Source organism: Typopeltis vanoorti, chromosome 23 (assembly GCF_054136105.1).
Source record: "Typopeltis vanoorti isolate ZY-2024b chromosome 23, IOZ_Tvanoo_1.0, whole genome shotgun sequence".
In the NCBI taxonomy this organism is placed as follows: Eukaryota; Metazoa; Arthropoda; class Arachnida; order Uropygi; family Thelyphonidae; genus Typopeltis; species Typopeltis vanoorti.
Genome location: NC_143571.1, coordinates 29325248 through 29339350, shown reverse-complemented (window position 1 = coordinate 29339350; position 14103 = coordinate 29325248). Strand labels below are relative to the sequence as shown.

Genomic DNA, 14103 nt, shown 5'->3' with positions numbered 1-14103 from the left:
TGGCTAGTAAATAACGAGACTGGTTGCAAAAATGTGGTTTATTATTACAATTGTACTACTTAATTGTTATCCCCTTCAATATATTCCCCTCCTCAATCTATACACCATTGCATACAAATTTTCCATTGTTGGAAGCAGTGCTGCGAGTCATCAGGTGTTATCTGCTTCAGTAGTGCTGCCATTTTCTCCTTTACCACATCCACTGACTGAAAATGGGTGCCTTCAATGCAGATTTCAACTTTGGAAAAAGGTAAAAGTTGCATGGAGCTAAGTCCGGCAAGTAAGGTGGATGGTCCAACACTGGGATCTTCTTATCAGCCAGATACTGCTTTACAGACAGTGCACTGGAAGCTGGAGTGCTGTCCTGATGGAGAATCCAAAATCCAAGAGTTGTTCTTCCACGAATCAGGTCTCTTCTTCCTCACCCGTTCTCTCAGCTTGGCCAGAACCTCAAGGTAATAATGCTGGTTATGTCTGAACCTCTGGTACCCATTCAACCATTACCATGCCATTTATATATATATAAAAAACAAAAAAAACAATCAGCATTGCTTTCAGTTTTGAACTTTCTGTAAAGCAGTATCTGGCTGATAAGAAGATCCACCTTACTCGTCAGACTAGACTTAGCTCCATGCTACTTTTGCCCTTTTCCAAAGTTGAAATCTGCATTGAAGGGCATCCATTTTCAGTCAGTGGATGAGGTAAAGGAGAAAAACAACACCCTACTGAAGCAGTTAACACCTAATGACTTGCAGCACTGCTTCCAACAATGGAAAATTTGTATGCAATGGTATATAGATAGAGGAGGGGATAACAATTAAATTGTACAATTGTAATAATAAACTACATTTTTGCAACCAGTCTCATTATTTAATAGCCACACCTCAACAGATATCCCTATGGGCATAGTTGTTGAGGTGCACTGTCATGTGGCTTATGCAACCTGCTCTACAAAATTCATGTAAATTTTACCATTGCTTTTTATTGATGTATGACAGTTTTAGGAGTGCATAGTGCATCAGAGCTCATCTTAATTGGTCCAAGCAGTTCATTTAGGATAATTTAATATATCAGTTAATATAATTTTAAATATGGAAAGCTAAAGGTCCAATGAATAATAGCTATTCTACACACATTGTTTATGTGAGAAGCACAAAGAGTTTTTATGCTTCATAGTGAGAAGCATACAATTATTAGATTTAAAAGGATTAGATTATCATTGGCAAATACTAGAGTGAGACATGGATAATTTGAATTTTGATACGACTTTTAAATACAGCCATATAATACACACAGAGATCGGAAAAGTAATCACTTGGGAAATTATAATTTTCCCAGATTGAACCAAAGAAAGGCTGAAATAACTCATTTTACTTTAACTGGGCAATGCCCCTGCTAGCATAAAATTCTGCCATGTTGTACCATCATTTTACTTGTGGTTTAAGCCAATATATTACAATTTGGTCAGCTAAATCCCAAATTGCCTGCCTGTCCTCGTTCATTTGTTCAGTATCCAGGTGGATACCTAACAGGGTGCACCACGAGAAGGTGACAATTGGACATTAGGTCAGAAGCCCTAGTCGGTTCTCTGCATTTCTTTTAAGGCTATGTCGAGGTCTTCTCTCAGTTATACAGCTTTGGCCCTTAAGCACCCTCTTTGTTTTTGTAAATTCATCCTAAGATATTTTCCCACAGCAAGCATGTACTATCCATTATGTAAACTGAGGTGAATTATTAACAGAGTTACTATTGAATAAGTTTCCTGTTCAATATAGCTAAACCTTTATATAGCATTTTCAGAAGAAAAAAGAGTTCGTAATCTCACCATTCATGACAATACTTATAACTTGCTCCAGTCTCTGTTAATTGACAAAAAAAAAAAAAAAAAATTCAAACAGAATTTCCACAAAAGAATTTAATTTTGTAAAAACTTATCTTTCTTTGCATTACAATTTTAGGGATGCAATTATCATCATCACAAGTGCAATACCATTAAAATTATTAAAAATAATGTGTGATTAATGAGATGCCTCTGCCACCAAGCAGCTTTACTATGCATCATGACCTAAATTAAAATCCTGTCTGTTAACAAGAAGGATTTTCCCCCTTTGTTAGATGAGATGGCATCCCCACCCCCTAAAACTTTATTTTACCACAAAACAGGCAAACTGGAATCTACAGACAAAAAAACAATATGCCAATGTCAGGTTGGATTAGGTGCTTGAAATTATAACCAAAGCAACTGAGGTTTTGAGATACCTGACATCCAAAGGGCAAAGGTAAAAAAATAAATGCCACTGCATTCCAGTCCAATCATAGACAAGTGGAAAAACCACTTAGTGAAATGACTATTATTCCATGCACATTTTTAAACATATTCCAAACATGTAAAATAAAAGATGATGAAAAATGTGGTAAAATAAACTCCATCATCATCATCATCATCAAATTCCTGCCATGTACCCTCAAGGGGTGTACAGGATATGACAGTACTACATGAAAAAATTACATCATTACTAACTTCCTATCTACAATTTTCCTCCAAATCAGTCTGTTACTTGTCAAGACTCCAACATTATCAGATCTTATATTTCTATCGTCTAAGGCACTTTGTACCGTATCAATCCACCTATATCTTGGTCTTCCTCTGGGTCGTTTTCCTGCAAACCTGGCAGAGAACACTTGTTTTGCTAATCTTTCCTCTCCCATTCTATTTAAGTGACCATACCATCTGAGATTAGCTCTGCTAACGCATTCCTGGATGCTGACAATGTCAAGTTCTTTCCTAATATCCTCATTTTTAATATGATATTGCCATTGATGCCATCTGTTCACGCCTCTAATCTTTCTCAGGACTCTCATATCTGCGGTCTCTAGTCTTTGGTCAAGTGTTTTACTTCTGACCCAGCTCTCAGATCCAAAAGTTAAAATTGGTTTGAACACAGTCTTGTATACAGCTAATTTAGTGTTCCGACTAATTTCTTTCTTATTCCATATGAATTTATTCAATTGACTTCCCACGATACCAGCTTTGCTGATTCTGTTGTCTATTTCTATATTTAGTTTACCATCTTCACTAAAAATTGTGCCTAAGTAGCTGAAATGTTTTACTTGTTCCACAGGTTCTCCATTCACAACACAGTTGACATTTTCAATGATTCTGCCTATTTTCATTGTCTTTGTCTTTTTATTGCTGACCTTCATACCATATCTATTACAACAGCTATTCAATTTAGTCAGAGAATCTTGCAGACTTGTATTGGATTTATTTAGAAGTATAACATCATCCGCATAAAGCAAAGAGCTGACATTAACATCTCCAATTTTGATATCAGGTTTAATACCACATTCCTTCATAATGTGTTCCATATAGATAATGAATAACAGAGGGGATAATGTACATCCTTGTCTCACACCAGATTTAACATTAAACCATCTTCCTGTACTTCCTTCAATTCTAACTGCTGACTCACAACTCAAATAAAGACTAAGTATTGCTTGATATAATGCCCCATTGACACCATATAACTGCAGCGTATTGAATAGCTTCTCTCTTGGCACTTTGTCATATGCCTTTTCCAAATCGACAAAACTTAAATACAGATCTTTGTTACATTCCCATGCTTTCTCGACTATTTGTCGTAAAGTGAAGATCTGATCCTGACAGCCTCTATTTGGCCTGAATCCAGCTTGTTCTTCACCAAGCTTTTCTTCCACAATTCTTCTCAACCGTTTCTCAAGTATACTTGCATAGATCTTGCCAGGAACACTCAGTAGGGAAATACCTCTGTAATTCTCACATTCAGTTTTATTTCCCTTTTTATATATGGGTACTATGAGAGCTCTACTCCAATCATCGGGAATTCGTCCCTCTGTCCAGGCTTTCTGAACTATGCAGTGCAGCCACTGTAAGACTCTTATACCACCATACTTCAGCATTTCTGGTCGAATATCATCTACTCCTGCTGCCTTTCCACATTTCAAGCCTTTGATGGCTTTTTCTACTTCAAGTATGGATATGTATTCCTGACTGCATGCCTGGTCAGTGTTTTTTATCACTGTGCTGTCATCACTGCTTGTTTCATTTAGCAGTTTTTCAAAGTAATTACTCCATACTTCAAGGATATCTTTTTCTCCTGTTTTCATTTCACCTTTATCATCTCTAATTCCTTTTACAGCACTCTTTCCTCCATTCCTAAGCTTCTTCAACAACCTCCAGAATATTTTGCCACCTTCTTGATATTTATTTTCTATATTCTTGCCAAAGTCCTCCCATGACTTTTGTTTAGCTAGTTTTACACACTGCTTAGCTTTCTTACATTTGTCTCTGTATTCTGTAAGAGTAAAAGCTGACTTATTTGCCAGGAACTTTTGATATGCTTTCTTCTTTTCCTTCACTGCCTCTTTAACTTCCTGTGTCCACCAGGGAGTTCTGATTTTTTTATCTTTGCATACAACCTCACCACATGCCTCTCTGGCAGAATCAATCAATGTTTCCTTCAGAGTTTGCCACTGAATCTCCAAGGTTTGATTCCTGTTCTCAAACTCTTTCATTTTCTTTTCAATAATATTTCTGTATTTTAGTCTACAGTTTACATCTGAGAGCTGCTCAACTTTTATTCGCTTTAAAACTTTCTTACATGTTATTCTTTTCAATATGAAATTCAATTTTATCCTGCTCAAGACTAAATAGTGATCACTTCCAATTTCAAATCCTCTGTACACTCTGGTGTCCTGCACCAGGGAGAAAACATCACTATCAACAATAACACAGTCAATGAGACTTTTCTTATTCCTAGCCTCTTCTCTCCATGTGAATTTGTGCACATTTTTATGTTGGAACATGGTGTTAGTAATAACCAGTCCATGTCCTGAGCAGAAATCCAACAGATATTTGCCATTATTATTAGCTTTGCTCTTTTCTCCAAATTTTCCCAAAATATTTTTGTATGTCTCACAATCATTTCCTACTCTACTATTTAGATCCCCAACAAGGATCAACTTTTCCTTTTTCATTGTGTCAGTTGCTTTTTCTAAAGCCTCAAAAAATTCCTCCACTTCTACCTTAGTAGAACCTTCTGTGGGACCATAGGCACAAATAAGTCTCATTGTCCAGTTCCCCATTCTCATATTTGCCCACATTACTCTACTTGAGACTGACTGCCATTCAAGAAGATTAGCCTCGTATTTTGTGTTGAATACTATGGCTACTCCTTCTTTTCCTTGATTGTTATTGCCTGAATATAACATTTTGTATTTATTGCTCAGAAAGATCTCACCAGTTTTGGTCTTTTTTGTTTCAGTCACCCCTATTATGTCGATCTGGTACTTATCTAATTCCTCAGCTAGCTCCATTTCTTTGCCATTCAGGCTTCTTACGTTGATAGTACCGATCTTTAACTCTGGTGATGTTGAGTTGGGGTTTGTTTTCAGATTTGTTCCAGTAGCTGACTTTTCGCTGTTCGCCCTGGTTCCCTGGCGAAAACAACGGGGGCCTTGTTTAACCGGGCGACGCCCCAGCCGGCATGAAATTTTGTCATGTTGTACCATCATTTTTTATTTTGGTTTAACCAATAAGAATACAATTTGGTCGGCTAAATCCCAAATTGCCAGCCCATCCTCGTTCGTTCAGTATCAAAGTAGATACCCAACAGGGTGCACCACGAGAAGGTGAGGATTGGACATTAGGTCAGAAGCCCTGGTCGGTTCTCCGCATTCCTTTAAAGGCTATGTGGAGGTCTCCTCTCAGTTATACAGCTTTGACCCTTAAGCAGCCCCTAATGACCTAAATTAAAATCCTGTCTGTTAACAAGAAGGATTTTCCCCCTTTGTTAGATGAGATGGCATCCCCACCCCCTAAAACTTTATTTTACCACAAAACAGGCAAACTGGAATCTACAGACAAAAAAACAATATGCCAATGTCAGGTTGGATTAGGTGCTTGAAATTATAACCAAAGCAACTGAGGTTTTGAGATACCTGACATCCAAAGGGCAAAGGTAAAAAAATAAATGCCACTGCATTCCAGTCCAATCATAGACAAGTGGAAAAACCACTTAGTGAAATGACTATTATTCCATGCACATTTTTAAACATATTCCAAACATGTAAAATAAAAGATGATGAAAAATGTGGTAAAATAAACTGCTTCTCTTAATATAATAAATTAGTGATACCTTCCATTTCTATTGTTCTTTTCAACTTGTTAGATTAAAAAAATATAAACCACACAAAAAGGATTTAAAATAGTGCATTCAATAGTTATTAAGCTATTCTACTAATCTTAAAAGGAGGGGTAGAAGAAGACTTACTTTTGTTTAATTCTTGCATAATGGTTCTCAATGTTGTTAATACAAATAAATAAATAAAAATAATAATAAAATATTGGTTGAATGATGTTATTAACTCTATGCAGGCCTGTGCTTATGGAATAGTTGATAATGTCAAAATTGTTTCAACAAAGAGTGCCAACTTCTAAAAAGAAGAACCTCAAATGTCTATTTTCCTCCAGAAGCTTCCCCTTATGTTGTACCATCATTTTTCATTTTGGTTTTGGACATACAAAAATATTTTGGGAAAGGAGAAAAGAGCAAAGCTAATAATAATGGCAAATATCTGTTGGATTTCTGCTCAGGACATGGATTGGTTATTACTAACACCATTTTCCAACATTAAAATGTGCACAAATTCACATGGAGAGAAGAGGCAAGAAATAAGAAATAAGTCTCATTGACTATGTTATTGTTGATAGTGATGTTTTCTCCATGGTGCAGTATACCAGAGTGTACAGAGGATTTGAAATTGGAAGTGATCACTATTTAGTCTTGAGCAGGATAAAATTGAATTTCATATTGAAAAGAATAACATGTAAGAAAGTTTTAAAGCGAATAAAATTTGAGCAGCTCTCAGATGTGAACTGTAGACTAAAATACACAAAGATTATTGAAGAAAAAATGAAAGAGTTTGAGAACAGGAATCAAACTTTGGAGATTTAGTGGCAAGCGTTGAAAAAAGCCCTGATCGATTCAGCTAGAGAGGCATGTGGTGAAGTTGTCTGTAAGGATAGAAAAATTAGAACTCCATGGTGGACACAGGAAGTTAAAGAGACAGTGAAGGAAAAGAAGAAAGCATATCAAAAGTTCCTGGCAAATAAGTCAGCTTGTGCTCTTAGAGAATACAGAGACAAATGTAAGAATGCTAAACACTGTGTAAAACTATGCAAAAGTCATGGGAGGACTTTGGCAAGAATATAGAAAATAAATATCAAGAAGGTGGCAAAATATTCTGGAGGTTGTTGAAGAAGCTTAGGAATGGAGGAAAGAGTACTGTAAAAGGAGTTAGAGATGATAAAGGTGACATGAAAATGGGAGAAAAAGATATCCTTGAAGTATGGAGTAATTACTTTGAGAAACTGCTAAATGAAACAAGCAGTGATAACAGCACAGTGGTAAAAAACACTGACCAGGCATGCAGTCAGGAATAATCCATACTTGAAGTAGAAAAAGCCATCAAAGGCTAGAAATGTGGAAAGGCAGCAGGAGTAGATGATATTCGACCAGAAATGCTGAAGTATGGTGGTATAAGAGTCTTACAGTGGCTGCACTGCATAGTTCAGAAAGCCTGGACAGAGGGAAGAATTCTCGATGATTGGAGTAGAGCTCTCATAGTACCCATATATAAAAAGGGAAATAAAACTGAATGTGAGAAATACAGAGGTATTTCCCTACTGAGTGTTCCTGGCAAGATCTATGCAAGTATACTTGAGAAACGGTCGAGAAGAATTGTGGAAGAAAAGCTTGGTTAAGAACAAGCTGGATTCAGGCCAAATAGAGGCTGTCAGGATCAGATATCTTCACTTTACGACAAATAGTCGAGAAAGCATGGGAATATAACAAAGATCTGTATTTAAGTTTTGTCGATTTGGAAAAGGCATATGACAAGGTGCCAAAAGAGAAGCTATTCAATATGCTACAGTTATATGATGTTAATGTGGCATTATATCAAGCAATACTTAGTCTTTATTTGAGTTGTAAGTCAGCAGTTAGAATTGAAGGAAGTGCAGGAAGATGGTTTAATGTTAAATCTGGTGTGAGACAAGGATGTACATCATCCCCTCTGTTATTCATTATCTATATGGATCACATTATGAAGGAAAGTGGTATTAAAAATGATATTAAAATTGGAGATGTTAATGTTAGCTCTTTGCTTTATGCGGATGATGTTATACTTCTAAATAAATCCGCTACAAGTCTGCAGGATTCTCTGACTAAATTGAATAACTGTTGTAATAGATATGGTATGAAGGTCAGCAATAAAAAGACAAAGACAATGAAAATAGGCAGAATCATTGAAAATGTCAACTGTATTGTGAATGGAGAACCTGTGGAACATGTAAAACATTTTAGCTACTTAGGCATGATTTTTAGTGAAGATGGTAAATTAAATATAGAAATAGATAACAGAATCAGCAAAGCTGGTATGGTGGGAAGTCAATTGAATAAATTCATATGGAATAAGAGAGAAATTAGTCAGAACACTAAATTAGCTGTATATATACAAGACAGTGTTTAAACCAGTTTTAATTTATGGATCTCAGAGCTGGGTCAGAAGTAAAACACTTGACCAAAGACTAGAGACCTCAGATATGAGAGTCCTGAAAAAGATTATAGGCATGAACAGATGGCAACAATGGCAATATCATATTAAAAATGAGGATATGAGGAAAGAGCTTGACATTGTCAGCATCCAGGAATGCATTAGCAGAGCTAATCTCAGGTGGTATGGTCACTTAAACAGAATGGGCGAAGAAAGATTAGCAAAACAAATGCTCTCTGCCAGGTTGGCAGGAAAACGACCCAGAGGAAGACCAAGATACAGGATTGTTACAGTACAAAGTGCCTTAGACGATAGAAATATAAGATCTGATAATGTTGGAGTCTTGACAAGTAACAGACTGGTTTGGAGGAAAATTGTAGATAGGAAATTAATAATGATGTAATTTTTTTCATGTAGTACTATCATATCTTGTACACCACTTGAGGGTACATGGCAGGAATTTGATGATGATGATGAGCTTCCCCTTAAAAGGTCCTCTAATCTCTAAATATTAACTGGTAACCAGAAGGCACTCTGAGTAGACACCCCTATTTTAAAATATCACCTGATTCACAAAAGAAATTAAAGAATCTTATTAGTATGTTGTATACACAAACATGTTTAATGTATTTATTTTATAAAATACCTGTTATCTCTGGCAAATGCAGTAAGAGCATCCTTGGCTTCAGCAACTGCTTTTCTCCAACCAGCAATTATAGTTTGAGGATGAAGTTTCATAGCAATCAACTTCTCAGCTTCTTTAAGCAGTTCGCTTGCTAGTACTGTTACTGATGTAGTGCCATCACCAACTTCATTATCCTGCACTTTGGAAATGTCTGAAATTTAGAAATAAAACAACAGTAATAAATTTGTTTATAAAAAAATGAGATAGATATACTATTTTGGCCTTAGAAGATCACAAACGTTATTTATTATAAAGCAAGCGATTTTTCAAAATTATAGAACAAAGCATTACACATTCAACTCTCACTAAAAAACTATAGTGCTGAACCAAAGCCCCATAGGCATACCATCATTCCAAAGAAAATTCACAATAACAAACATAATTCCTGTGTTCATTCTTGTGAGAGGTAACTGAACTTTTTCTTTCTTGATTCTATATCTATACAAGTAAAAGCTAAACTTCAAGAATTGTATATTTTGTAAGAAGCTGACAATGTATTGGTTAATAAATAAACTTATTTACTTACTATCCTATATTTTGCCGAAGTTAGCATCATTTAGGGGAAAATACACTTGTATTAAACATGTGCATGCAGGCACACTTCAGTAATAAGATGAAGAAACTGGAAAAATATAGATAATGAGTCTTACAATTATGCCACCTACTGGCTTCAGTTGGGAGTTCTTGGTCACTGGGCTGACCGTCTGCAGATGACGATTTCCCATATGAGGGGGGGGGAGTCTGATACAACCATATTTGTTTAGGTTGGGGTAGTTAGTAAGAGCTGCAGCTGATTCCAGGAAAATTCCCTCGAACTTGAGACTTTTTCAGTTTCAAGTTTGAGAGACTTTTCCTGGAATCAGCTGTTACAAACTGGGTAAATAGTATAAAGGCAGCTACAGAAGCAAACTTAAACTTGACAGCAGCAAAATTCAAGATAGATATAAATATAAGTATCACTGGAAAAGAAATGGAACTGGCAGAGTAATCAGAGAAATAGCATAATAACATAATTGGTTACTGAAACAAAGAAGACAAAAACTGGTGAGATTCTTCTAAATAACAACTACAAGATGTTATATTCAGGCAATAATGACCAAGAAAAGGAAGGAGTAGCTAAGCTATAGTTTTCAACACAAAACATGAAGATAACATTCTTGAAAGGTGGGCATTATCAAGTAGAGCAATGTGGGCAAACATCAAAATAGAGAACTGGATAATGAGTCTTATTTGTGCCTATGGTCCAACAGAAAGTTCTTTTAAAAAAGAAGTGGTGGAATTTTTTGAGTCATTAGAGAGCGAGAGAGAGAGAGAGAGAGGGCAACTGACAAAAAACGAAAAAGTTGATCCTTCTTGAAGATCTACACAGCAGAGTATGAAATGATTACAAGACATCAAAAATGTTTTCCTATATGTCTGGAACAGAAAAGACTTCTGTTGAGGGCATGGACTAGTCATAACTAATGCCATATTCCAGCATAAAGATGTGTATAAATTTACTTGAAGAAAAGATACAAGGAATAAGAAAATTCTCACTGACTATGTTACTGGAGATAGTGATCATTATTCAGTTTTCAGTAGAATAAAATTGAATAAATATGGAGAAGAAAATATGTAAAAAAGTTTCAGAAAGGATCCAAGTTTAGCAGTTTTCAGAGATGAACTGTGTAGACTTTTGTACACAAATATTATTTGAGGCAAAATGTAGAAGTTTGAATAATAATAATAATAATAATAATAATAATAATAATAATACAACTATGGACACTCAGTGGCAATAGAAAGATCAGAACTCCATGGTGGACTCAAAAGGCTAGAGAGACAGTCGTGGAAAAGAAGAATGAAAGTCTAATCGAAAGTTCCTAGAAAGTAAGACAGCATGTGTTCTGAGAGAATACAGAGAAAAATGTAAGAAAGCAAAGCAAAGCACAAAATAAAAGCAGCTAAACAAAAGTCCAGATAAGACTTGGGTAAGAATATAGAAGATAAATATCAGATGTGGCAAAATCATCTGGAGATTATTGAAAAAACTTAGAAGTGACAGAACTGTGGCAGAAAATATTCAAGAAGAATGAAATCAGGAGTACATAACAATTCATGATGTAGAAAAAGCCATCAAAAACCTGAATGCAGGAAGGCAGCAGGAGATGATATTTCATCAGAAATGTTCAAAACATTCTATGAAAGGGAAATAAAATTTAATGAGAGAATTACAGAGAAATTGATTCATTTGAGTGTTTTCAAGTAAGATTTACTTGCTGGACAAGTCTAGACCAATCAGGCCACATTTAGGACATCATTTAGGACAATACCTGATATGAAACAATCCCATGGTAAAAATTAGCAGCCAAGGTGTGTTTAATGAGGATGAGAGGACTGACCCAGCGATGTTCATGAGAACAATCCCCATACCATGATGCTGCCAAAAAGCTTGTTTTTCAGGACAAACCATGCAATCTAGTTGGCTGGAAACAAGTTGAGTGGTCATAATGTTGTGAGTGCATTTAAATTTAAACAAAAACAACAATTATAATTTTTTTCGTGCCAATAATTACAAGCATCTGGAAACATCTGTTTCGCACCTAATATGCAAAGTCTCTCCTTTACAATGAAGGCTAATAAAGATCAATGACAAACAAATTACTCACCAACAAGTATTTTAGCTGCAGGATTGTCAATACCAATGGAACGCAAAATAGTTGCTCCATCATTGGTAACTTCCACCTTTCCTTCTTCACGACCTTCACATAGCAGTATTTTGTCCTATAAAGATCAAGGGAAAAATTTATAAACTAAAACTAAATTTATATATATAAGATACAAATTAAATTTTGAAACAGATAACAAAAGAAAAGCTGCTATGGAGGTGAGCCAGGTGAATCAATTTATATTGATACAAAGAAATTCACTAGAACACTAAATTAGCTATAGACAAAAGATAGTATTATTCAAAACAAGTATAACTTATAAATTTGAGTGCTTGGTTAGAAATAAAATGACTGATCAAAAGACTATAAGATCACACATATGACACGTTTAAGAAGAATACTGCAAGTGAAGAGATGGCATCAATAGCAGAATCATATTAAAAATGAAGATACTGACATTGTTAGCATTCAAGAACATGTGAAGAAAGGTAACAGACGTCAGGAATAAGCCCCAGAGGAAGACCAGGATCTAGGTGGATTGATGAATTTAGTATTTTAGAGGGCTGAAATATAAGATCTAACAATATTAGAGTTTCAACAAATAACAGACTATGTTGAATTTTTTCTTGACAATCATTCATAAGACTATTACACTCTTTTATTATAATCTTTGTCAAGTAGTTTTATTTTATCCTCCTACATGTTTTGCCAATTTTTCTAATGGCATCCTCAGGGAATACAAACTAGTAAGCTAAAATGAAGGTTACAGACTAGGTTATAACTGATGGTTCTAATTGATACAAAAAATTGGTATTGTGCATCTAATACGTCTAACACGCACAATACCAATTTTTTGTATCAATTAGAACCATCAGTTATAACCTAGTCTATAACCTTCATTTTAGCTTACTAGTTTGTATTCCCTGAGGATGCCAATAGAAAAATTGGCGAAACATGTAGGAGGATAAAATAAAGCTACCTGACAAAGATTATATAAAAAGAGTGTAATAGTCTTATAAATAACAGACTAATTTGAAGGAAAACTATTTATAGGAAATAACTAAATAATGCAAACTTAATCATCTGGTACCAGCACAGTATCATGTATACCTAATTAAAGTACATATGTGATGATAATGATATATATAACTTCAAATTTATCAGGAAATTGTAAGATATTTTAAACACATTTACATATTAAATAGCATATACAACACTGAAAACTCGATTCTTTAATGCTTATTTTTTCAGAAAACACACAGAGAGCGAAGACTTATTGCTGCCAAGAAAATATCTCAGGGAACACTAGTTTTGCAAATCTTTCCTCTCCTATTCTGTTTTAAGTGACCATACCACCTGAGATTAGCACTGCTAACGCATTCCTGGAGGCTGACAATGTCAAGTTCTTTCCTAATATCCTCGTTTTTAACATGATATTGCCTTTGACACCATCTGTTCGTGCCCCCTGATCTTTCTCAGGACTCTCTAATCAGCAGTCTCTAGTGTTTGGTCAAGTGTTTTATTTCTGACCCAGCTCTCAGATCCATAAATTAAAACTGGTTTGAACACTGTTTTGTATACAGCTAATTTAGTGTTCCGACTAATTTCTCTCTTATTCCATATGAATTTATTCAATTGACTTCCTACCATACCAGCGTTGTTGATTCTATGGTCTATTTCCATATTTAATTTACCATCTTCACTAAAAATCGTGCCAAAGTAGCTGAAATGTTTTACTTGTTCCACAGGTTCTCCATACACAACGCAAGTTGACATTTCCAACGATTCTGCCTATTTTCATTGTCTTTGTCTTTTTATTGCTGCCCTTCATACCATAACTATTACAACAGTTATTCAATTTAGTCAGGGAATCTTGCAGACTTGTAGCGGATTTATTTAGAAGTATAACATCGTCCACATAAAGCAAAGAGATGAGATTAACATCTTCAATTTTGATACCATGTTTAATACTACTTTCCTTCATAATGTGATCCATATAGATAAACAGGTAGATGAATAACAGAGGGGATAACGTATGGCCTTGTCTGACACCAGATTTAACATTAAACCATCTTTCTGTACTTCCTTCAATTCTAACTGCTGACTTACAACTTAAATAAAGACTAAGTATTACTTGTTATTATGCCCCATTGGCATAATAACAAGTAATACAAG

The 14103-nt window shown here is 35.2% G+C and overlaps 1 protein-coding gene across 1 annotated transcript in view; it reads right to left on the bottom strand.

Annotated features, from left to right (window-relative positions):
* CCT2 (chaperonin containing TCP1 subunit 2) overlaps positions 1-14103 on the bottom strand; it is a 112461-nt gene that overhangs the window by 46295 nt on the left and 52063 nt on the right. The window contains exons 3-4 of the mRNA XM_090413212.1: positions 11929-12043; positions 9242-9431 (exon numbers count right to left, since the gene is read on the bottom strand). Of these exons, the coding sequence (XP_090269338.1) occupies positions 9242-9431; positions 11929-12043 (305 nt within the window). The remainder of the gene's footprint in view (positions 1-9241; positions 9432-11928; positions 12044-14103) is intronic.